Raw genomic sequence first — 26,553 nt, 5'->3', positions numbered from 1 at the left:
TGCTAAGGAAAGAATATTCATTTTACAGCTTCTGATCGGACCAGTCTGAGAATCAGACCAATCCAATAGTCTTTCCCTTATAAAGGGCTCTCAGTGACTAGACTACAAGACACACGGGTGTAAAAACTCTGACCTAGGAGAATACAAGGGAAAAATGTAAAAATGTACAAATGAACTTCACAGTGCATGTCAAGGTTAAACCACACCATATGTTCCTGAAAACACGCAAACACAACAGGGAGTTGTAGGGAAGTACACATAAAATCCAGTATAATAGGTAGACGATCTTTTGCACAAAATTTATACTATTATTCCTTAAATGATAGTCTTTTGAAAGAGGTTGTGCTTTCTAACATGTTTCATTTTGTTATACAGAAAGAGTAATTATGTAATAATTATTGTAGTAGGGCATAAGATTTACATCGCATTTATCTCAGAGTTGTATTTTTTAATGTATTATTTTACCAAATACTTATATCAGAAATATCTTACTGAGTTTCTGTATGTGTTTTGGTTTATTTGACAAATGGATTCTATGCTTACATTCTTAGAAATGGTAATCCACATAGGAAAATCCATGTAGGAAATTCAACTTTTAGACTAGAATGAAAATAACCAAGCAGCTGAATGCTGATTTTTGGTGTTGCTTTTGCTATCATTATTACTTAAACTGTTTAGTCTTGTGGGGTCTATTCATATGGTATATTCATTTAAAAATCCTTTTACTATTGTCACCTAGAAGTGTTGATGGCTTCCTCTTTCTTAAAGCTAAGATTATGTAAATAAAATATGCAAATATTTAACGGTTTGTAGGTTGATCTACTTCCCATTGTCTGTTTTTCTATTTCCACTGAAATTCAACAAATAAGCAAAAGTACAAAAGAGGTGTGAAGCCCAAAATAGGTGCTTGAGTCATCAACAGATTGTCTGTAATGATTCAAACAGGTGTTTATGAGAGAACGAGCTGTTTTCCTCAGGGCAGTGAGGATGAACTCCAGAAGAGAAAAAAATACACTAAACATGTCCTGAAGAACAAGGAGGTAAAACCCCCACCATTTTGGAAGAGTAGGACAGCAGAGGGTTACTTCAGAAAAGTCTGATCTATGGGTTTTTTTGTGCTAAGGCAGGAGAGCAGAGGTACACATGCCCGCACGAAGCCCCGCACTACAACCAGGGAGGAAGGAACAGACTATAGCTGTCCAACATTCCTCAGCACACGCGTGCAATGTGTGGTTGTTTGGGTGGATGGAAGGAGACCCCCACTAGCTGAGAGTCACTTGAGTCATCAGGGTAAGTAATGGGTCAGATACAGTCTACGTCTTTCATGAGTAAACCTTGGTAAATTTTTTATTTCCAAACAAACATAAAAATAAAGCTCATTCAAAATGAGCTCACAGTCTCTCACCATATTCTTGCAATCAAACTAGGAGGTCACAGTTGTTTTAGTGGACAACTTTATAGATACAAAAACTAGTTGGTTGGCTTGAAGAATGATGATTAATGGGTGGGAATTTAGCTGAAGGCAGATAGCAAGCAGAGTACTGCATGAGTCTATCCAGGGACCTGTGTTTAATGTGAATGACCTGGAGTAGGCAGTGGAATGCTTCTTCATATAGTTTGTAGATAACAACAAACTGGGGGGATCAGCCTATATGCTGAAGAGCACGGTTGCCATCCAGAGAGACCTAGACAGGTTGGAGGGATGGGCAGTGAGCTGCATACGAGTCTCCAGTGTCCCCTGGCAGCATAGATGGTTGAAAGCATCTGGGGCTGCATCAAGAGAACACAGGCAGTAGGCTGAGGGATGGATTGTCCTTCTCTGCTCAGCACTCACTAGACCATATCTAGAATAGTGTGTCAAAGACAATTGGGTTGCTCAATATAAAGAAGACTTGATAAACTGGAGTGAGTCAAGATGCTTGGGCATTCAAACACTTTCCTTGTGAGGAGAGGCTGAGGAACCTGGGCTAGTTCAGTTTGGAGAAGACACAGCTTCAAGGACATCTAACAACAGCCTGGCAATGCCTACACAGACATCACTGAGAAGATGACGCCAGGCTCTGATGTGTGGTGTGATGACAAAGAGATGATGGGCATAAATTGAAACAAGACAACGTCCAGACCAGATATATGGAAAAACATTTTAACCATGAGGACAGTCAAGCAGTCGATCAAGTTTCCCAAGGAGACTGTGCAGTTCCCACATTTGGAGGCTTTCAAGACTTAACTATATAAAGCCCTGAGCAACCTGTTCCAGCCTTACAGCTGAACCTGCATTGAGAATGAGATTGGACCAGACGATCCTCCAACCTGCACACTTCAAGGATCCTAAAACAGTTCACAGAGCTCTTAAAAATTATCTGAGGATTGCAGGCAGAGAACACATGCCACTAATATCTATCCAATTTCTTCCCTGTAACCTGCTTACAATAAAAGTGTCTATTTTGTTTAGAAATAGCAAAATGAATGATAAAATTGATGTATTTTGAGGAACAGACTGGCAGGCACTTTTGAGAGGAAAGTTACCTTCTCCTCTGAGGCAAGTAACAGTAGCATGAATGACAATGTTTACTGATCTTGGTTAAGAAAGATCTGCTCCCAGAGGTTCTCTTGAGAATCTAAATGTAGCTGATGTTAACGGGTTTTGTCAGAATTTGGCATGGTAAAACAGTGTTGCTTAAACAGACCTATTCCTGTAATAGTTATTCAGTTACGTGGGCTCTTCTCTTGTTAATTGTTCCTGAGTTCCCAAATACATGGCAGGCAGATGTGTGTGGTGCAGTGGACTCTGGCTGCTGACCTATTTATTGGTGTGGTTCTGGGATGGCTGACCCATACCAGAGAGTCTGCGGCTCAGCTCTTCTAAAAGCTGTTACACAAAGAAAGAGATGCCAATCAGCAGAGCAGGTATTAATTTGGAAGTTGGGTACTGACAAAAATGGAAAGACATATTTTCCTGGGATTCAACTGCTTGAATAGGGGGTATTCCCCTGAAGTTCTCCAGGCAAGACCTGAAATATGCAGTGCTATTGCCTGACAAACTAAATTCCCAACTTCCTCATTGATTTTCTAACACAACCTTAATGCTGTGTTAGCATCATTTCTCTGTTCATTCCATCTGCTCTTAGGTCTTCCCTGCTGTTTCCTAGGAGATATATTGCCACAATGCCTGCATCTGTAAGGCAGTGGCAGATATGGGGCAGGAGCCACGTGGTTAGAGGCAGCATTAGTACCACCTGAACATTTGCAGGGCTCTCAGGGGATCCCACCACCCACCGCTTCTCAAAACCTAAAACACAATCAGCTGCTTCAGAGTGCTATGCGAATGGGATGCGGTGGCTTCTCAACTCCTTTCCACTTCTATTTGGTTCCTTCAGCCTAGAACTGCTATTAAAAAAAATACTCAAGTGAGGCCTATGAAGTGAACATTCCAATCTTATTATCTACAAAATTTTATGGGGATTTTGTTCATTTACAATGCATTTATTAAAACTACTGACTGTTTATGTTATGTGCTTAATGTGGTCAGGACATGCCTTTTTCACATCTTTTCAGGTATGGTCTAAGAGATTAATTCAAAAATGTAGTAGTAAACATAATAAAGTGAATAGTGCAATTAAACAGGGATGACACAAAATATCAGGGTTGCTAAATATTGCCATGTGCCTTAACATCTTCCCTGTTCTTCCCTTGGTAGGCACACATAAACCTGACTATGGCTAACAAAATGTACAGAGTCTTATGACATTTCTAAAAATACGCCTGCTTCTCACATGTAACCCAAACTCCAGCAACGGACTCTTAAGTAGTCTCAGAAACTTCTAATATAGTAAATAATTAAATTTTGCCCATATGTATAATGAATTCCGTAGTTTATTTTAAATTGTATTAGTCTTTGCTTTCTTCACACAAAGAATTGGTAAACAAGAATTGTTTACCTGAAACAGCTAATATGTTTTCATTTAGGCAGAACTGTGAAGAAAACAAGATATTTTCTGAATGTATGCAAAGGAAAGAGAATTTATGAAAAAATCCACATAATACCAATCAATAACTTATTATGGGTAGAGAATCTATTCATTAAATGGGATCGGAAGCATATTACATATTTATAGCATAAATGTTAAAGGTCCATATATAGAAGAAATACGATCATTTTTCTTGATGGCAAGAAGAACATTAGGAAACATAATATAGCAAGAGTTACGTTATAGTGAAACCTACAAATCACTCACAGATATTTCCTCAAATAAAACTGTCAGTCTTTTCAAAGTAAATATGTAATGCTTTTGTAGATGTTAGGGACATCACAGAGTATTTGTGAAATAACAGCTGTGTCCTCCAATAAAATGCACAACACGTTTACCTAAGAAGGAGTAAAGGAGCTAGGCTTTTCTGTTGGCAAAAGACTTTTTTGCTATTCAAATCGAAATCTTCCATAAGAAACCGTACTCCTCTCAGTGCCTCCCATCATGAACTATTCTAAAATAAGCTAAAAAGTCCCATCACCTGGACCTCTGGTCTAATGTTGGTATCCTCAAGTTACTGAAACTGGAGAAAAAAATCACTTTTAAACAGAGAATATTAGAAATGGAAAAGCTACGGTAGCTTGAAAGAGTTTAAACTACTTCTACATGTCTTCTGTAAATATTTTGTCCATTTCTCCCTGTGGGAAATACCGTGATCTTTTTTATCGAAAATGGTCAGAACTTAGTTGAACCAAAGAGAGTGCAATATTCAAATTCACTTAGTCTTCTCTAAAAGAAGCTTTTTAAAAAACATTGAGGATATACTCAGCCCTCAACGAGTAGAGCCAAACCTAACATGCTAAGTATCTATGATTTACATAAAACAGAAAGAAAATAACAGAAAACCTGCACTTATCCAGACCAAGAAACTCAATAGTTTTTTCTTTCTTGCAGATGTCAATGGGTGTACTAAAATGAACCACAGAAATTTCCTGGAGAATAACACTGAATAGCGTTGAAATGAAGAAAAGTAGTTGGTGCAGTGTTTAATGCAGATAGAGAAAACCACAAATTTCAAATAGACTGACAATATGCTGTTTGTTATAAATACATCTTCGGTATGGTCAATTTACACACTGTTCAACTTTAAACCAGAATTCAGCTTTGACAACAGTTACAAGCACCCATTCTCAAAAGGAATATCTACAAATATAGAACTAGGGACAATTTAAACTCAGAAGCAAAGTAAAACTAAAGCACAGTAAAATGGGACATTCTTCAATTTTGTGAATATCAGTATCATCATATGGACATTAACTAGGTGCTCCAGTAATATGTGAATAGTATGAACGTAAGAATGAGAACAAAACAGAGTAAATAAACTCTCAAACTTAGCATATCATATTTCTCAAATTTTCCCTGATACAGTAAAGAAAACTGAGCTCATCTTCTTGTGATGAAAGACCACCTCAGCCTTTGTTCAGGAAACAATTTCTGCTGAATTAAATATAACATTGTTTTGATAGAATATTCCCAAGATTTCTCCCAAAATTTTCAAACAAACACTAAAACACCAAATAGCATGATAATTAATGATAATGGTATATAATAAAATCTCAGAAAGAGATCTAAAATGCTTTTCATTTTAAAGCATAGGTAAGGACCTGATTTTCTTTTAAAGTTCCCATTTACAGATTTAATTTTCCAGCTCAGAAAATGAAACCATAATTTTCCCTACAGATGTCAGCATTGTAATCTAGATCTACGGACTAGAAATCGAACACTGGCTTCTTCTCCTCATATATGATATTTGAAAATAAAAAAATCAGAACTTGAATTCAAACATATCTGATGTCAAACACATCCCTATTTACAAACATTCTGAAGTCATACCTGGATCTGATTGCTTTAATTTGCTTTTGCTAAACACTGGCTTTAGCTGGCCATTTTGGCTAGTTTCTTGAAGCTACCACATATTCACATATCAGTGGACATAGTGATAAGGGTTTTGGTCTGTAACAAGGAATATTTTCCTCAGTATAAAAAATGTACTCTGCCTTTGATCCATTAGAGGTACTCCCCGGCTAGAAGCTCCCGGGTGGTACATGTATCAAAAGGAAGATGTGGACTCAAAAAGCAGACAAGTGTAGTAAAAAAGTGGTATTTTAGAGTCATGTTTCAGGCCATATATTCAAAACTTTGTGATGTGTTGTTTTTTTATGTCAATTATTTCCACAAAACATCTCCATTTTCAAAATCTGCTGTTGCCAGAAATAAGTCAATATATCTCTCTACTTTCAGGAATTTGGGAAGCAGAAGTGAGGGAGCTCAAGGAGATTAAGACTTAAGGGCATGTTTTAGTTCAGAGTTCCCTGAGTCAAGTATCAGAGAAAGGCTGCCAGCATACCTAGGGAGCATATTATCAAACACAGGCATTCTGATGCCCTCAAACCCTGATTCCACAGTGGCAATATACACAGGAATTTTCAGTTACTGAACCATATTTCTTCTTGAAATACGTAACAAAGTAGTATATATTGCTATGCATATTAGTGCTGAAACTCTAGAGATGCTTAATCCTTCTTCTGCACTCTGGCACTCCAAAGTTGCTTATGCATTTCTGACTTTTTCCCCTGAATAAAATCTGTGAGAGTCACATGGGTTTCTTCTCCAAATCCATATTTTCTTTATTTATACCTCAACATACTTTCAAAACTTTAAAGCATATTAATATTTTAATCTTAATAATTTTGTTAAATTATGTGTTGGAAATGACTACGTTTGTTTTGGGTGTGCTTTACAAAGTACAGCTAATTTCATTGAATTTATGAGGTTTCTGGCAGCTAAATTTCTAAGCACTCTTTGGAAAAGAAAAAAATATTAATTATAGGTGTGATGTAGAAACAACAGTTATCCTATAGCAGATGATGAACGTATTTCATTAAATACTGGAAAAATTAAGACAAGCAGTGCATTAAGTAGTTTAACACAGTGGGATAAAGAATTACTATACAGATACTTGCACACCAAAACTTAACAGCATTTTATCACATACTGCCCTGTTCACCAATTATGTCCTGTTTTCTATTCAAAGCTATCATGTAGCTATGGTTAATTTTAAACAACCATTTGTCTTCACTTCTGGAAGCTGTCTAGCATCACTAGGCACTGGGTGATGCCTCAAAGCACTGATACAGCCCTGCTCTACAGGAGAGGGACAAACGACAACACAGTTCAGAAAGAGTCTGAGAACAGATTAGTAATAAATTGGCAATATATCACTAAGTAAGGTATGCAGGGTTATTACTTTCTTATAGCTACATTGGTCAGAGATTTAACAGCTCTATAGCTTGTTATGGTGTCTGTCTCTGCACATTTTCAAGAGTAGTACTCTAACTTCTAAGCAATTTCTACTTGCCTTTCGAGTACCAGCGTGTTAATAAAATACCAAAAACATTGTAGCACAATCCTATTACAACTATTATAACGAACCAGAATTTGTGCTTTTGATGTTGAGTCTTTGAACTTTTTTTGCTTTGAAATTTAGTTATAAAACACACAAGTCTACCACAGAGAACACAGCTTATCCAAAGGAACAATACCAAAAGGGATTTTTGGAGGGGAAAAAAGACTACAAAAGATGGTAAATATTTTCCCTTATCTGTTAATATTTCACCAAAAATGCCAAGTCCTATGAGTACAGGACTAAATGGATGTAATTATTTTAAGCTAAACACAAATAAACCAAATAGATCAATATTTAAGTGCAAATTTAATCCAATCCATCATCATACCTTGTTATGTGTCTGAGTTTGTCCAACCAGGATAAGGATATTTGATGAGATGATAGACAGGCAGAAATTGATTAGAATTATTGACCTCTCAGATCTGATGTACCTGTACAAATAAACAACAAGAGAGTACAGCTTTTCTAAAAGGAAAACAACGAGTAAGTCATGAAAAGCTCTGATGCAATTCCTGCATTAAATACTGGAGACACTCTGAAAGGTGAGTGCTCTCTTTCAAGTACTCAAAAAGGGTATCAGGGAGCTATCACATTACAAACATAGGAGCAATGGTATTTTGATAGATATTATGCAATTCCCTCTTAGTGTCTTGGAATATTTTAAAAATAATCTATCAATGCTTCTTTTAAAAACTGCTGGCAAGACTCTTCTAAAACCATACTGATAATAATGGGCTTGCATGCATTCATGTCAGGAACTTCTTATGCTCTCTGCTTATCCCTGGGAATATCCACAGCTGGCACAGACCACTCACAATAACTAACTTCAGCAAAAATATGGCGATTTACATAAAATGGAGATCTGGTCCATGATACACAAATAAGATGCAGGTTGGTTGATGATACTATGGCAGTGCATCTTGAAACACGTTACTGGGATAACATTAGTCTTGAAGTTCCACCACATTCATAAAATAATTTGCATGAAGAAATGATAATACTGTAATATCTTCATAAGACCTAATACCAAAAATTAGCTAAGTTTATAGCTAAAATTAGCTAAGATTATATTACAGCAGCGAGCATCACACAGTCTCTCTTGTAAACTAATACTCATTTTACAAGTATGTTTAGGATGAAAAAGTAAAATCATCTTATAGTCTCTTTCCTTACAAGATTCAAAAGCTCTCATTTTTCTATATACAGGACAGAAAGAGAATGATTATGGTTTAAAGTGAAGTACCTTACTGACCTGATTTTCAGAGCTGCTGACACAGCAAATGTTGACTACTAGTAAATGAAACTTAAGGGTGCTCAGTTCCTATGAAGACCATACCATATGTTTAGATATTCAATGACCTATAGCATATGCTTCTCTCTGGAGCTTAGTTAATATTGCTGTCTCCTCCTGAGCTGTACAGCCACAGCTGACAGCCTAAGAAAGTAATAACAAATGGTGCTGAATCCATGAGAAAGGCTGAACTTTGGACATGAATTGTAGTCCTTTTTTGCTCAGCTATCAATTAAGTAACACAGCACTACTCTTTATTTATTTAAGAAGACCCTGATATCACAGTCCACATTTTTCCTTAGAATATAACAATGCTCTTAAGGCTAGCTCTATGTGTTTGCAAACAACTACAGAAAGTCTAGTGCCCTTGTCTACTGGATCAGTATGCTGCTACTTTCTAACTTGTTAACTATCAATTCACTTGGGCCATTTCCCAACACCAAGTATCTGTGGACTATAAAGGATCTTAGTGGTTGAGTAAATTCAGTGCAAGCGGGAGCTCATAGCATTGAGTTAAGCTAGGAAGGTCTTCATTTTTCTGCCAGCCCATTATGGAAGGGAAGGGAAGGGAAGGGAAGGGAAGGGAAGGGAAGGGAAGGGAAGGGAAGGGAAGGGAAGGGAAGGGAAGGGAAGGGAAGGGAAGGGAAGGGAAGGGAAGGGAAGGGAAGGGAAGGGAAGGGAAGGGAAGGGAAGGGAAGGGAAGGGAAGGGAGAGTGAATATTTGACTGACATTGAATTTGTTTTTCAGTTTGAATTTTCATTTGGGCAGATGAAATCAATCAACCATAAAAGAATGCTCACAAAGGCCTTCTCCAGATCACAATACCTCTACCTCATATCACTTCTAAACAGGCCCTGTCATTCAAAGGGAAGGTGGGTGTTCCAAAATATAAATGCAGACACAGGGTCAAAATATGACATTTCTCCCTAGCCTTAGATTTATAAAAACAAGCATATATATAAAAAATATAAAAGTTTCAGTACCTACATGAGTTATCTTCAACTGGATACACAACCCACACTAGGTCCATAACATATCACACACATTTTTTTTTTCTCCACTTGGAAGTTACTATAATCATAGAATCATAGACTGATTTAGGTTGGAAGGGAACTTTAAAGATCATTTAGTTGCAACCTCCCAGCCACAGGCAAAGATACCTTCCACTAGAGCAGGTTGCTCAAAGCCCCATCCAACCTGGCCTTGAGCACTTCCAGGGATGGGGCACCCACAACTTCTCTGGGAAACTTGTTCCAGTGCCTCACCATGCTCATTGTAAAAAATCTGTTCCTTATATCTAACTTAAATAAAGGAGAAGATCAGTTCCACTGAGCATGACAGTATTTCCATCCATGTGTTAAATATATCAGGGAGTATAAAAATAAAGCTATAATTCTTCAGATGGGAATTATATCATGAAATACCCTCATTCTTAGCTTTGACAGACAGGAACTGGTAATTTTTATACTCTTTTTATTATAAGTTATGTAACTAGATATTCTATATTTATTATATATATGTCTAATCCTGTGAGTCTCTGTGGCTACATGAGAGTGAAAGAGAAAACGGTGTAAAATTACTGAGTTTCTAAAAGAAAAATTCTGTTGCTCACTTTCATATTACTCTACAAATTATTAAAATTATTATTTCCTCCCTGTTTTCTCTTATTTGCATAAGGACTTATTTTTCTTTTATTACAGAAAAAAGTTAAATGCAAACCCATGTTCACTTTTAAAAATATTTCTTACTTTTCGTGACCTTTACTCTTTTCTCTTTTTTTCTGCACTAATATATCATGCTAGTTCTCATCACTTCTCAAATTAATTTCCTCTATAAATATCTATTGCACTTTCAAGTCAATATAATATTTTAATATAGTAAATCCAGGATGGAAAGAATGTTTATTACTGGAATGTACCACCACACTATTCGAGACTACTTAATTTTGTGGTGTTCATTTAAATTTATAACCAAAGCGAATAAACTCAAGACCAGTTGAATGAATCTCTCTAAATCTGCAATATCTGATGTGGTACTTTGCTACATCTTTTTTAGCACACGGAACTTTTGTTTTAAATTGTAAATGGAGGAAAAGCACTCAAAGATATAGGCCAGAAGCCTCACATATAATATATAATATAGAAGAATCCTGTAAAATTATAATTATCACCATGAATACCCCACTGAAAACACAATACCCTTCACACTGAAGAGGGGAAAGAGCAGGCTGTACCATCCCCAGTAGTCCAAGAGAGCAAAACTAATCAATCACATCAACAAATTTAGGCATCAAAACATGCACCACATTTTGCCTTTTTTTTTTCTTTTCCAAATAATAAATGTTGCATCTAATGCTCTCTTTAAAGTTTAATTCAACTAAATATAGCTATGTATTTATATCCAGCTTTGTCAATCCATTACATACCTCCATAGTGCTGCATAGACAACTGCCAGGGTAATCAAGGCCAAGCATGAAAGACCACTGCCTACTATTAAGGTCACTGAGGGTGTACCAGATGATTCCATGATCTGTAGGTTACAACAGACAACCATGAGCAAAACCACCCTCCAGCAATTAAAACAAGTCAAAAGAAAAAAAAAAAAAAGCAACAAAATCAAAACAGCCACGCTGTCACAGGTAGCTTCAGTAATATTACTTATGAAACAGAAACCTACTTAATTCCAAAACTGATCCATACACAACTCTGAGATCTACTTAATTTTTGATACATTCCTCAGAGGCCTTTGAGCTTTAAAATGCCTTATGCAACCTGCATGATATTTTGAAAAATAAAAAGTAGTGATATTACAATGTAGTAGGAGACTCTGATGTTTGCACGAGTTTAAACTACTCCCCAGTTAAAATTAACTACAAGATATATTTGTCTTGAGAAGCACCAATAATACACAAATTGTGTATTAAACAAACAGCTTGGTTTCACTATAATATATTAAAGATGATCCAGTAATTTGCCCCAGAATTCGATTCATGCTTGTTGCAGAATTACCAAACTTTCTTACTTTTAATAACTTCGACTTCAATCCACTATTCTCACATGCTTAATTTCCTTGGGCCTCTGATTGTCTGGAAGGAATGGCAAGATATCTATGGCAACAATATCATAACCCTTCCAAAAAGAAGCTGCAAATTTAGAACTATTTCATTTGTACTCTGTGTATTAATAAAAAAATGAAAATAAATAAATGACCTTGAAAACAAACTTGCTTCCCCTGCTGTAAAATAAACTATTGCCATCAGATATCAGTTGAGCTTTTTCCTCCATGTGTATATGTGCTCATGTTCTGAAATAGACATGGTATTTACCAACAAAAATGGAAAAAAAAAATATCTAAAAGTTTCAAAGGATACTATGCCTGGTTTACCAAAATGCTTTTTAAAGCCTCAGAGATGTATTGTAAATTACATTTATCAAGATATCTTTTGTCACCCAAATAGGAGGTAAGACTGATGTACTTTTAGGCCAGATCTCAGGCAGAAAGTACCATTTTATTTCAACCACTTTGTTTCAAACGGATCTACTTTGCTATTAAAAGGAGTGCTCACATGCTTCCAAAACCAGGAACATTAAATTATGCCTTACCAGGATAACTTAACAAATATTTGCTTTTTAGCTGTTCTTACATCAGTAATCCTGGGAGTGTCTGCTTATACGTATCCCTTCTTTCTCATGAAAACTTGATCATTTTTCTTACACCATATCAAGCGACTACATAGAAAATCTGTGCTGAAAATGTCCAATGCAGATCTGCAATCTGTTTAACTACAGTATCTAGGGTTTTCCTACCAAGTGCAATAATAAGCCCTGCACATTCCCCTGGAAAGGCTGGAAACCTTTAAAAAGCTTGTTAAGTTGATAATTGTTCAATACAAAAGTTTTCAACACATTTGCATCACAATTAGAGGGCTTCCTCTGAAAAATTCAGAGTTCAAGAACATGCAGATTTCACTAGGATTTAGTTATATCACAGAATATGGAATTCATTTATGTGAGACAATGTAGACACCAGGAGACTAACATTTGCCTACCTGCAATATTAAACAATTCCTCAATGCAATGTCTGAAATATACCTGAGAGGAAAGCTCGACCAGCTCCCCCACCCCCCGCAGCCCCCCCGCCATTGCCTTTTGCATTAAAACTGGATTTTTTCCCCCCCTTTGTTACTTACTATTTCTCTAGGTTGCTGAGCCAAAATGGCGAAGGTAGAGAGACGATCACATAAGCATTTCGTATGGGATGCATCGGTAAGCACAGTTTTACATCCCTGGGTGGACCAGGTTCCCAAAGAGTCGTTCCTGCAAAGGAGAGAGAGAGGGAGGGGGGGAAAAATCGGGATAATTACGCCTGACGGCCAATTCCGTAAGGAGACAATGCAGTTTAACCGCGAGGGGAGCGGAGCGGAGTTCCCGGACAGCAGAGCGGTACTTGTTGTGGGGCAGGACCGGCCCCGGCGGCGCCCCCGCGGCGCGGCCGGGCGGGAGCGGGCAGCGCGGAGCGGCGCGGGGCGGAGCAGGCAGCGCGGAGCGGAGCGGAGCTGTCCGGCGCGGCGGTGCTGACAGCCCGGCGCGCTGCGCTGCGCGGAGCCCCGCCAGCCGCGGCAGCAGCCGCCCCCTGCGCTGCCAGCCACCTCCGAGCCTCACCAGAGCACTGCGAAAAACTCATCGGGGGAAGAGGGGGAGGCTTGTTCTCTCTCTCCCTCTCTCTTTTTTTTTTTCTTTTCCTACCGGCTCTGTTTCTGGCCCTTTTGGAAAAAATGTGATGGCCGGTAGTTGTAGTGTCTTTTTTTTTTTTTTTTTTTTTTTTTCCTGCCCTCTCTGGTGTGTGTGTGGCTACTTTAAAGGCAGATGGTTCTCAAATGTCTGTCTGGGTTACGCCAGTTGGACTGGGAGATGCCGGATCTTCTGTTCTGACGGCTATTTTTGCTGAGGATATTTTTTTTTTTGGTTGTTGTTTTTAGTGATCAGCCTTAGAAATTTCACCCTGGAAACGGCAGCATCAGATGCCTCCAACTCTTGCCTTAGCTCCAGCAGAGGGGTGGATTTCAGTACAGCAGCACACAACATCACTAAAGAAACACACGAGTTCGCCCTCCAGACATCACTCAGTCAACTCGCCTTTCCCTAGCTCCCTCCCCCTTCTCGATTTCTTTTTCTTGGGGTGGCAGCACCACGCTAACCCCAAGCCAAAGCGATCATTTGCTGGCACCTTTCACCAACCGCCCCTAAACAAAACAAGATGATTAACACAGCCCCCGAATTCAATTAGACATTCAATATGCTAATGCAAGGTCTGAAACCCACCCCAGCAGAACAATAAAAATGGTATCAACCCACGTTTTCTTTGTGCGGGTAAGGAGAGGGAGAGACAAAAAATCATCTCTCCCTTTTACTGAACTGCAGTGGAGGGGAGTATAATTTCTTCAGGAAAAAGGAGTTGGTTTCATACAAATCAAACCTGTTATCTTTACATATGTTTTGTTTAGAGAACAACTGTATTTCTTTCTCCTTTTTCCCCCCTTCTTTCATGTCCAGGGAGCAACCGCAGCAACTCTGCTGCCAGCAGCAGCATGTGCACTGTCAATTCCTACCCATTTCACCGCAGGTTGCTAAATGACTTGAAAAAAAAGAAAAATGAAGGTGGAATAAACAAGGTGGGGGAATACTAATTTCCAGTCACTGTGATCACCCTTTTTCACCTCTTCTGCCTCAACAACCCACCTTTGTGAGCGGTTCTATATGCCAGGACCCTCATGCAATGGCACTTTGTTATCCCGAGCCTGCTCTCAGAGTGCAGTTCACCCCAGCCCACCTCAGCATTTTGTGCCACTAGTTTTTGAACACACACCAGATGTAACCCTTACACATTATTGTCTTCTGAACAGTATCCTGTAATAAACAAAACAAACAGCAACTGAGGGAGACAAATGAGAGAAAATCACCAATTCTTCAAGCCACTAAAGCTGCCTATTAGCTTTCCTTCACAAATTGTGTCTTTCAGAGAGCCACAGGCTAAATCAACATCCACTTTGAAAAATATAGTTATATATTCCAAATTCTGAAGCATTATCTTCTGGATAACTTAACCAATTTATTTTATTAGCTTTCCTGTCTCTTATCTTATTGTGGCACACAGTTAAGGCCAAATGAAATGTATTTTTCTGTGCTGATTAAATATTAAAGAATGATAGCTTAAGAGAAATTGCCATGTTTTAAAACAAAAGGATGGTCTTATTCATCCTGAGACTAAGATTTCATATCTTGGATTCACCCTGTGCTGAAAAACACTGGATGCTCAGTACATACAGTTAGCACTAAATCCTTGCAGATGGTGTCCAATGCATAGAGTTAGACAAGTTCTAATTATAAAACATGGACAATCATAGAGGTCAGTTTAATTTAAAACAAAACACCTGTTACAATTATAATTATATTTAAATTAGTATAAATCATGGGCAGCCTATCAGGTTTAGAGGGGCTTATTCTGTTCTTCAAGTCACTTGCGCAAAATTCAAAATTCCAGTCATACATTAGCTGAGCAGTTCACTGTTGTACTATATCACCAGTTATTACAAATACACTACATATATTGCAAAACTACTTGAATACTACTGAAAATTTTAGTGGAATTTCCAAAAGCACTCTGAAATAAATAAAGTGCCCTAATTGAATTTAACAATAAGATATGCATTGACATGGCAGAAGCAGAGTTAACCTAATATGGACACTTTTTACATTTCATTTCTAATTTTTTTCAGTGATACACTTCAGTTTCCTGCCTAGCAGCATTATCTTTGAGTATGTAATAGAGGAAAAATCAGTGATTAAATATGGTCTATCTCTCTTTTCTAACCAGTTAAAAAAAATCCCCATTAATAAATTTATTTGTAGCCTGTTGAAATGATAGCTGGCAGAAGTTGTTACACTAAGTCCATGAAGGAGAGAGAATAATGAGCAGAATCCAGAAGAAAAGTGTAACTGAAAGTTGTTGCATGATCCTCATGCTTGCAGAACAGTAAATGTACAATTACTATTTTACTTGGAGATGCTGGACATTTTGATTTGCTGACATAAACTCAGTATTTAGTTTTAGGTATGAAGTAAATAAGAGATGGAAATACAGAGTTAAACCAGAAGTATTATATTTAGTACAGCTCAGTGCTACCCTTTCAATGAAGTCCTCCATCTATGATCTGTCCCTCTTATAATGCAACTTTTCTGAGTCAATCAGAATCTATCCCATATTGGGAAGTTCTACTTCTTTTTGGTGTAGATTTCCTTTGTGTCCAACGTTTAGGTTTATCATGTGAATATTAAAGAAGGCACCTATTATTCTTCTGGATCTTTCTTGTTATGCAGAAAGCTATAAAGGAGTGACAGGTACTATTAGCACATGTTCTATTTATATCAGGGAAAATTATCAAATTTAAAACGCGTAGCAAATATAGATAGAGGTTCATGCCCATTATTGGCAATTTTGTACTGCTCCACTGAGCCACAGATGATTTAATCAACCTGGCAGAATTCCCATGATATAAGCAAAGGAATTCCCAAGAAGCATAGATTCACCATTGCAGATCCTGTGTCATCCTGCAGTTGAGGCAGGGGAAAAAGCCGGGGAAGCAGGGGAAGGAATCTAAGTAGGATGTAATTTGGGCTCATGTATCTATGGATAATATGACATAAGTACAAAAAACCCTGCAGTTTTAACATTTGTCCTTCTCAGACTAGTCTTACAGGTAGAGGAATGCTGGAATGTCATTTTGAAACCCTTTCAGAGTTTAACATAAACTTCTTAGTTTTAAATCACGAATTGGGAACATATTGACAATGAAAATGATGGCCAGGTGATGTACAGAAAAGTATTTTAATTGTGTATTATATAGAAGTAATAACGTGATTTTTACTCTTTAATAATGAATTATGCAATTTACATGATGTATAAGTGATGCTCACTACTGAGAACAATGATATGACTGTCTCAGATATTGAAATGCAAATGTAGTTTACAGGACTGGAGCACTTTTGTAGAAAAAAAAGATTCATTCACAGACACAACTGCCAATCTGACACAGACTGATGATCAAGCGACATTCAATATGCTAGTAACTAATGTTTCCCTTAATTTGTGGTATTTTTCTTGGTCTCGTGTTTCCCCTGCCCTTTGGCTGAGCTGGCGAAGCTCATGAGAGGCTTTTGTCTCATAGGGCGGGTGGACAGAAGTGGTGTGGCCCGGAGCTGTGTCTCCAGTGCAGTGCCCGTGTTTGTCAAGCACCACTTTTTGAAGCCAGCTCTGGTTTCATCAGGGAGAGAATCAAAAGGGAAGGAGGAAACTTAGATTGAGATAAACACAGTTCAATAAAATAACAAAATACTAACATACTACTAGTAAATATATATATATACAAAATAGAAATAGAATATAAAATAAAAGATAATGCAATTCCCCACGAACTCCATCCACACTAAGCAGCCAGTTCCAGGAAGCGATACTCCAGTCCTGAACAGCCGATCCAAAAAAAGAGAAAAAAAAAAGGGGGGGAAAATAATAGCAGAAAAGCCCACAGGCCTCTGCAAAATGGCAAAAGGCCAGACTAAACGTGCCGAATGAAACTCCTCCCGGCTGCGCCTGAGAGAGAAAAGAGAAAAGCAGAAGGCCCCACTCTCCTTAAATCTGAAGCATCACACCAATGGAATGGAATACTCTTATTGATCAGTCTGGATGTCAGCCAAGCTCTGCCCCATCTATGCCCCGCTTCCTTGATGCCTCACACCTGTGGGCAGAGCACTCAGAGTGTCCCTGGCTCTCAGACCAGAGCAATTAAAAACATTAACTCTGTACTGAGGTGTTATCCCTTGTTCTCAAACTAAATCCAAATAATGACTGTGCTAGCTATGAAAAATAAAGGTTTCTAACTGCATGAAGAAAATTAACTCATTTTCAGTCAAACCAGCACATGGTCATGACATGGTTTACCACTTACTATTGACATCTTTTGTTAAAATTAATAATATACATGTCTTAATAATTGTATTTTTTAATCTACTTTAATCTACTGATGAATGAAAATCAACTATGACACTGCTGTCAAAACTGCTAGCTTAGTTAAGGGCTCTACCTCATAATATACACTGTTGACCTTATTTGTTTATTTTGAAGAATTTTTTTCAAATGAAAGAATCTTTTGGAGGGAGATGCTTTTAGACAGAGATAAAGAAAGTTCACTATACCGTTAACTTTTTTCTCTTTTCCCCATACTGGCAGCTAGTGATCCAAGTAGTTGCCCACATTTTGATCATCATGTTGAAGAGATAACATCTTGGCTATATATATATATGTTGGTAGCTTACTTTAGTAATTTCTTTGATGATTGACGTCTGTGCTTAAAGTAGGATGAGAAACCTTTTCAACCATGAAGTTACATTACTTAAACAACAGAAGAAACTGATATGTAAGTATTTAAGTAAACTACATAGAGGTTAAGAAATTATAATATTATTTCTCCTGAGATAATTTCAATTCTCCCCACATCTTGGGTGTGTATGTTATTATACAACTAGGTGCTATTTTTTCTTTAGGACAGACTGGTATTCCCACTCTATTCTCAGTAAAGAATGTCATACAATGATGAGAAGCACAGGGAAAATGCAAACAAAATTTTTTTAGCCTAGCAAAGATAGGAAATAAGCTCATGACTCCTTATGAGTAACAGATCATGTACATCATTGTGCCTGTTCAGATGTGCTGGCTGGCACATTAGTGAAGATAAAGTCCTTCCAACACCTGCTTAGTTCTTTACACCTGGACCTAAAATCCCAGGGAAGCCATAGGGAAGGCTCAGCTGCAGGAGTCTCCTTTCGGTTGTACCTGTCCATATGTCTGAGACATGACCTAACTCTTAGTACGCATAATTTCTACTGTGATCAATCTTATCCCTATGAGTAGTATACAGCAACATCTGGTATATCTCCACAGTTTTTCCTAAAATGGGAAAAAAAAAAAAAAGTAAAAGAAAACAAACAAACAAGCAAACACAAAAACCATACACACAAATAAAAGGTGGATGCAAACACACTTTGCTTAATAATGCCACACATTAAACTGTAGTTTAACAAAGTATTGTTTACCCTGAAATTGTTCATACGATTATCACGATGATGTTATAGGGCTTTATTTCCCCTCACACATTTTAGAAAAACTAACACATAAAATCACGGAAATGAAAAGAAACAGAATGGACAAAAATAACTGCCTTATGACTACATGTCTAAAATCCCACAGATGTCCCAAAAAGCATGTCTGAATTTGTGTGGTATCAGAAGAAAAAGCTGGGTGATGAGTATCTTGCAATTGGATCTCCAACCAGAATAATACCGGGAGTTCATCTTCCTAGAGAATAAGGTCACTTTTCCAATGCAGGTATTGAATTGTTTATTTTTCCTCAATAACATACTTATGACTTTTTTTTTTTTTTTCAAAAAAGGTAGAAAGCCTTGAAAAACTAATTTTCTCTCTGATCTTTACATAAAAAATAAATCCTGTTTAAATTTTATATTTAAAAAAAAAAAAAAAAGAAATGTGCATCTGGCTGCAGAGCAATTTTTATTCCAATATGATTTAAACCAGAGGAGACATTAAATCCTAAAAAGTAGGTTTTGTAACAGAGCCATTGTAGTTATAAACAGACATTGTTACATTAACTTTCTAATAATATACAACTAATAGAAAGGTATGAAGGAAGATCAAAAGTTGCCTTGGCTATCAGATTGACTATTATAAACAAGTGATTCATCAGAATGGGAGCTATGGTAGTGAGTATTAATGCTTGGGGGAATATTTTATTACTCTTTATAACTTTCCTGTCCATAAAGTTTAAGGTATGATGCCGCACACAGTGTGCATAAGCTGTGCTGCAGTCAATAGTTGCTCTGCCATTAGAATACTGCAAGTGTATCAAAGTGGAAAAGGAAAAGAAATTCTAAAGGAATTGCATGACAAAAATTCGATGAGACAAATATTAGGAGTTTCCTGCCTCCTGCTGCATAGTTCTTGATTACCGGTGCTCTGTATCACTGCTATAACACAGACGTCATTAACAGAATTACAGGATCCATTCATGTTTTTGAACATCAGACAAACTACAGTCATTCAGCTCTCTTTCCGTACTTTAAAGAGCCTAATGGATGGACATTTGAACAAGAGCATTCTCCCCGCTTTCCCAAGATTATAGAGAAAATCTCGTAAGAGGATGAGTGCATCAAAAAAAAAAAAGGAGGGAAACCAATAGCTTTTCACAGCTTCATCTCTGCCTGACCTTGTAGATGCTCTCAGAAAGTAGCACAGGAGTATGTACTGGGCATTCCTGCTATGTACACACTGCCAAAGGATGTTGGTATCTGCTGAGGATTTATGAGAACTATGACTTCTTTCCCCATAGAACCCCAGAATGAACAGAGTGAACAAGAGGCCCTTCCAGGATCTCTTATCCCAAGATTGTGATTTCCTAGAAACTACAAGAAGCAAGAGAGGGATATTTCTTATTTTCATAAAAAGCAATAACTGAAGCAAACTGGTCAACTCTACTACAAATTCTACAGTGAATTGCTGTCTCCCTTCCTGATGAGATCTCATTTCTTATCAGTCAGTAATCTAATTTTGTCTTTCATTTCAATACAGTTTTCCTAAGTTTGTTCACTGCGAAAAGGAGATATAGCTGACAATGCTGAGTGACCAAGACAAAAAGAATCATAGAATTATAGAATGTCTTGAGTTGGAAGGGACCCACAAGGTTGAGTCCAACTCCTATCTCTGCATAGGACAATCCCAAAATTCACACCATGTGTCTGAGGGCATTATCCAGTCACTTCTTGAACACTGTCAGGCTTGGGGCTGTGACACCTGGGGAGCCTGTTCCAGTGCTGCACCACCCTCTGGGCGAAGAAGCTTTTCATAATATCCAGCCTAAACCTCGCCTGACACGTCTTCCCACCATTCCCCACTGCCCTGTAATCAGTCACCAGAGAGATCAGTACCTGCCCCTCCTCCTACCCTTGTGAGGAAGCTGTAGACCACAATGAGGTCTCCCCTCAGTCTCCTCTTCTCTAGGCTGAGCAAACCAAGTGACTTTAGCTGCTCCTCATATGGCTTCTTCTCTAAAACCTTCACCAACTTTGTAGCCCTCTTCTGGACACTCTCTAGTAGATTTATATCTTTTTTTTCTGGTGCCACCCAGAACTGCACACAGTGCTCCAGGTGAGGCTGCATCAGTGCAGAGCAGAGTGGGACCATCACCTCCCTCGAACATCTGGCAATGCTGTGTTTGATGCACTCCAGGACGCGGTTGGCCTTCTTGGCTGCCAGGGCATGCTGTTGGCTCATGTACAACTTGCTGTCAACCAGAATCCCCAGATCTTTCTCCAGTTTCCAGCATCTCATTCCCCAGTCTGCATGTACAGACAGGGTTGCCATGCAGAATTGGGCACTTGGCCTTGTTGAACTTTATGCGGTTGGTGATTGTCCAGTTCTCCAATTTGTCCTGATCCCTCTGCAGGGCCTCTCTACCCTCGAGGGTGCTAGCCCTAAGAAGGTTCCCTGTGGAACCCCAATGGTGACTGGTTGCCAGCCCAATATAACCCTTATTAGAACCCTTTGAGCCCAACCCATCAGCCAATTGCTTACCCACTGCATTATGTGTTTATCCAGCTGTGTGCTGGATGTCTTGCCCAGGAAGATACTGTGAGAGACAGTATCAAAGGCTTTACAGAAATCCCAAAAGATCGCACAGATCATGCTACATTTTGCGAGTATGCATTACTTAACTGTGGGTAAATGTAGAGATCAGGCTCTTCATTTAAGTGTCTGTATAATGCATTTGGTTTCTTGGGGTAAAGTCATATTGAGATTTACTATGTTAAAATGTATATTCGCAAAGCTTGCAGTAGTGAGTTTAGTAGCATTTTGGATATGTATAAAATCACTCAGTTTCAACTAATTTTATAGGATAATATCATCAGATATTTAGGAGGAAAAAAAAAAAAAAGGCTGATTTCCACAGATATTTTATTAGCTTTCACTCCTTGTGGTATCAGTAAAATCTCTCGTATTCATTTGTTCAGACTCTATAAATATTTGTGTAGGCTTATACTGATCTAAGAAAACCTTGCCATATAATCTTTTCCCAATGATCAGCTTGTGAAACCTTTCACAATGATCTATTATTCTCAGGGACTCCTAGTGAAAAGGATCCTTGTAAATTGTATATTGCCAGAAACTTGAAAAGATCAGCGGCTTAGAAGTTTATCCTGGAAATTAGGAATGTCAAAGCTTGGATCAGGGTTGTAGTTTTCATTAATGTTTCTTCCAAATGACAACATTATCAATAAAACATAGTATCATTACTTCAGGTTTCAAGGCCAGCTGTGAGCAGCAGGGAGAGGAATAAGTGGGAAAGGGAGTTGAGCAGAGGGAGAACAGAGGCTAGGCTCCATCATGGTTACTGTTACAACACCCTGTGCTATTCTTGATTGAATGGCCAGATAAAACTAAAACCACGACATGTCTAGTCTCCTCAGAGAGTGCTTTGATGTAGGCTCCAGAGATTACAGTCATGAGGTAGGAAGACAGTTAAACCACAAAATGAGAATGGCAGAAGTAAACATGTTAAGCGGTCAGGCACTGAAATGATGCTCATTACTCTTGTGAGGCAAAAGAGAGCCGAGTTCTGTTTTGGAGATAGATGTGCCTGTGGTGCCCGTGCTACCTTTCAAAATTTGAAGTTGTGTTCACTTTGAAGATGGTCAGTGGAGCCTGTCCCTTTTGTCTCACAACTCAGTGGTTGTGAGACAAAAGAGGTGAGTTCAATTTCCTTCTCTGTATGAGACCTGTTGAATAGATATTTTGCAGCAGATAACCTAACCTCAGACTACAGTATGTTCTGGTCGGAGAGTACACTCGTCCCTTCTTGTTGAAGCAGGTGCTCAGTGAACAGAACTATGCATTGGGCAGAAGGTGAAATAAAGCATGGACTTTGTAGCCATACTGCAGGAAGACAGGGACTGGCACCTGCATTCTAATTCCTGCTCCACTCAGTATTACTTATTCAGAACATTGAGCATTCAAATGACAGTGTTACATGGTTAGCTGAAGATACTTAGGCTTCATACATGTTGCTTCATATTTTAGCTGCATGTCTAAGAACCTTCCTGGTTATCAGCTTCCCTTCCCCTGGACCTTGTCATAACACCCACTGCTCCTACACAGTCCTACTGTGTATCCTACAACTCTGTTACCTGTTGGGTTCTCTGAAGAACATGCTGTGGAGCTATGGCAACTGGAGCTAAATTGCCTCACTGTCTGATTTTATAGAAAGAAATAAAGACTTTTTTCTGTCTGCTTACACTTTGAAAACAAACTTAATTCAAGCCAGGCTGAGATAAAACAAACAAATAAACAAACAAAAATAGGACATAGTTATAAATGCTTATGAGACACAAAGAAATAAATAAGAAAATAAAACTGACATTTGCTCTACTGACACAGGGATTATGTCAGCAGTGTGTCTGCCCTTTTATCCAGCTGTTATTCTGCAAGATTTGCTAAACATTCAGTTTATAGAGTGCTGTTTTCTGTATATGTTAGGCCTCAGGTTATGTCCTTTTCCTTGTGTCAGACACTGGCTTTTTATAACGAAACCTCTTTTTAAAGTTCTCCCCAGGAGTCTAAACAGATCTAATCTGTTTTTCCTCAAATGGATTGATTTCTTTCTTATTTGGGAGATAATCTGGCCATCCCTCTTAATTAAAATAAGTATTTTTTTTCTTCCTTAGAGATGTCTCTTTGTTAGATCAGATGTTATCTTGTGTAACTGACTGGCCAATTAACAACTGCTTCAATAAGAGCAATGCTTATCTCCCTATTCTCTCTTTGGTGAGTCAGAGTGCACCCTGACTAAACCTGTACCAAATCTTTTATTGGTTATCAGGCTGCACATTTAAAAACACATTTGATACTCATACCTCAGTAGGACAAAGGCATATAGCTTGCTGTTGGCTCTTGACTGAGATCAGACAAACAGTGATTAGCCAGTTTGAGATGACAAGACGTCTGTAGTGACTGATGCTTAAGATATTTAGTTGGATATATTTTTTCAGTGAAAACCTTAACTACAGATCGTAAAAGTGAGTAATCTTTCCCTTTCAGACAATCAATATTTAGTTATAATATGAAAGAATAGGACTAATGGTAAACAGATAGCAGCTAAACGGTTCCACTGTGTTTTTTCCTAGGAGTGCCTAGTACAGACACTAGAAGAAGGAGGTGTGTATCGCTCAGCATCACAACACATGGAAACAGATACCATATTTCATCTGGAAACTGCAGGGAAAAGAATTAGGGTCTACACTGTGCCATGTCTGGACAGTGAACTTTACGTACAATGGATTGTGCTGACTGAAGGGCACATGTTGCAGAGGAGGCCACTTGTGGTGCACTAAGCTCAGTGGATTCTTTGGACATGCTCTGAATTTGATATGTACATTTGCTATATGTCTGATGCATCCACAATGCAACAGACAATTTGCATTTGTATCAAGTATATATCTGGAAGTCCCAGAAAAATTTACTGCACTGAACAGTGACAATACAGGATTTGAATCCTCTTGTTCCTCTAGTAAATCAATTTCAGCTAGTCCCAAGTCAGCTAGATTGTGCGTTTAGACAAATGTGACTGCTGGCACTCAAAACTATATAAATTGGTTACAAGATTGGATAAGGGCTTTTATTTCACAGTCTATAAAAAAAAAAGGATAGAGGAGGTGTGTGCCTTAACTAGATGCCAAAAAAGCCTGTCTCAACAAATGAGAAAAGCTAGTAGCTTATCTACTTTCTTCCTTCTTTTGAGAATACTTTTTGTTTGTGTATGGCTTCCTTGTGGACAGGGCACAAGAAGAATTCCCGATATTCTGCAGGTGTGAGGGTTGCAATAATGGACTTGTCTTCTGTGGACTGACAAAGTTGGTGTAGTCTCAAGCCTTCATGTATGCTAGAAATGGACTGAAAAAAGTGTCCCCCAAAAAGTCACTGTCAAGATACTAATGGTCTACCTGTATTACATACCACCTTTCAAATGAAAGCCTTAAAACACAGAGACGGACAGTGCCAACCTGAATCTTGACATTTGGCACAGGAAAACAAAGAGTTAGGGCTCAAGGCCAAAATAAAAATGCAAAGGTAAATTTCTTCTAGGCTCAAAACAAAATGCAACTAAATACAGTGCTATAGATTTTCTTTCTAACTTTATATACAGGTCTCATACACTATTTTTTATCTTTGGAACATTGTATCATATAGAATATTTAAAGTATACATATCTAAAAACATATATGGTCACATTATTCCATTAATGTTGCAGTTTTTGCAGAATGGAATAAATTTTCTTTGGCATGAAAGGCATATCACAAGCTGTCTGTTTGTCTGTGAGTTGTCACATAGATATGGCATGCCTTAGTTGAAAAATCCAAATCTGAAATGCCTTTCCCTTCAGACATAGTGTTACAAGTAGAAACTGCTACAGTGTCTTCTTACATTTTGAAGTAATTTGCATTCTGTTATGTTCTCACACTACTTGATGTTTTAAAAGTGCAATAAATAAAGAATACAATTAATTTAGATTACACTACTTGATTTGAATTATATACAGACTACTTAGTACATGAAGCTTATTAGCTAGAATATATCTCCTAGAAATTACATAATGATGAGTACAATTGCAATCATTGTCTCTGCATATATAGTATTCAGGGAATGTCATGAATCCACTTCATGTCAGTGCATGCTGTATATTGATTGGACCTGTCAACTTCAATAGAGTATCCTCAGTATAACTCACATCAGAACCTGGCACTATATTTTGATATCTCAGACAGCTAAATGATACCTAAAATTACATATAAGCAAACATCTTTCTATTGACTAGGCATTGGAGAAAACTTGTGTGTATATTTTAATTCAAAGACGCTAGAGCATGTCAAGTGCATGATGTGTTCTTCAGTTATATTAGTTTTCGGCAAGGGTTTGGAAATAGCAAAACATAAAATATGACTATGCTACTATAAAAAAGTCTACGGTATGCCCACGTTTTGAAAGCAGCATGCAGTTCTTATATCTTCCTAACTCAGACAGATCTAGTGAAACAAGGAAAGGAGATGAAGTGACAGAAGATATGGGACAACTTCCATAAGGTAAGTCCCTCTGGTCTGGGTAAGAGGTGGTCAAGGGAATTCCGATAAAGGTCTGTAAGAGTGCCATAGTGAAAATTAAGCAGAAAAGATTGTTTGTTATTCCTTGTAATTTAAGATCTAAGAGCATTACATGAAATTATTAGGCTGTATATTCAAAACAAACAATAGGAGGCATTTTTCTCACAGGGCGTAGTTAAACTGTGGAAATCACTGCCACAGGAGGTTATAAATGACAGAAGATTATGCAAACTGAAAGAGTGATTAGATAAATTCACAGACAAATGATCTTCTAAGGCTTCAGTACACAAAGATAAAAAATCTGGCTGTACATCACAAACCTGTTGGAATTTGGAAGGCATACCAGGGGAATTTCTACTAAATGAGTACCCTGGTTTTAAGCCCTCTTCTAGGCACCTGTTAACAGCCACAGTGGCAGGCAGGATGTTGGGGCTAGACTTTTTCTTGTTCAGCCTGGCTTATACTTTAACTTTTATTCCTAGTTTAAAGGTTTTGCTTTCAGCTTAGTCACATCCAAGTTTGCTGGTTGTTCCATGTCGCATGTGCATATTAAA

The 26,553-nt window shown here is 38.0% G+C and overlaps 1 protein-coding gene across 9 annotated transcripts in view; it reads right to left on the bottom strand.

Annotated features, from left to right (window-relative positions):
* The window catches only part of ADGRB3 (adhesion G protein-coupled receptor B3), a 443,632-nt gene that overhangs the window by 80,216 nt on the left and 336,863 nt on the right, over positions 1–26,553 (bottom strand). For all 9 annotated transcript variants that reach the window (XM_065056220.1, XM_065056221.1, XM_065056215.1 and 6 more), the window contains 3 exons: positions 12,916–13,042; positions 11,152–11,255; positions 7,763–7,865 (listed from right to left, as the gene is read on the bottom strand). In XM_065056220.1, the coding sequence (XP_064912292.1) occupies positions 7,763–7,865; positions 11,152–11,255; positions 12,916–13,042 (334 nt within the window). The remainder of the gene's footprint in view (positions 1–7,762; positions 7,866–11,151; positions 11,256–12,915; positions 13,043–26,553) is intronic.

This window comes from Columba livia, chromosome 3 (genome assembly GCF_036013475.1).
Source record: "Columba livia isolate bColLiv1 breed racing homer chromosome 3, bColLiv1.pat.W.v2, whole genome shotgun sequence".
NCBI classification, from domain to species: Eukaryota; Metazoa; Chordata; class Aves; order Columbiformes; family Columbidae; genus Columba; species Columba livia.
Note: the sequence above shows the minus strand (reverse complement) of the source record. Positions and strands in the feature narration are given on the sequence as shown.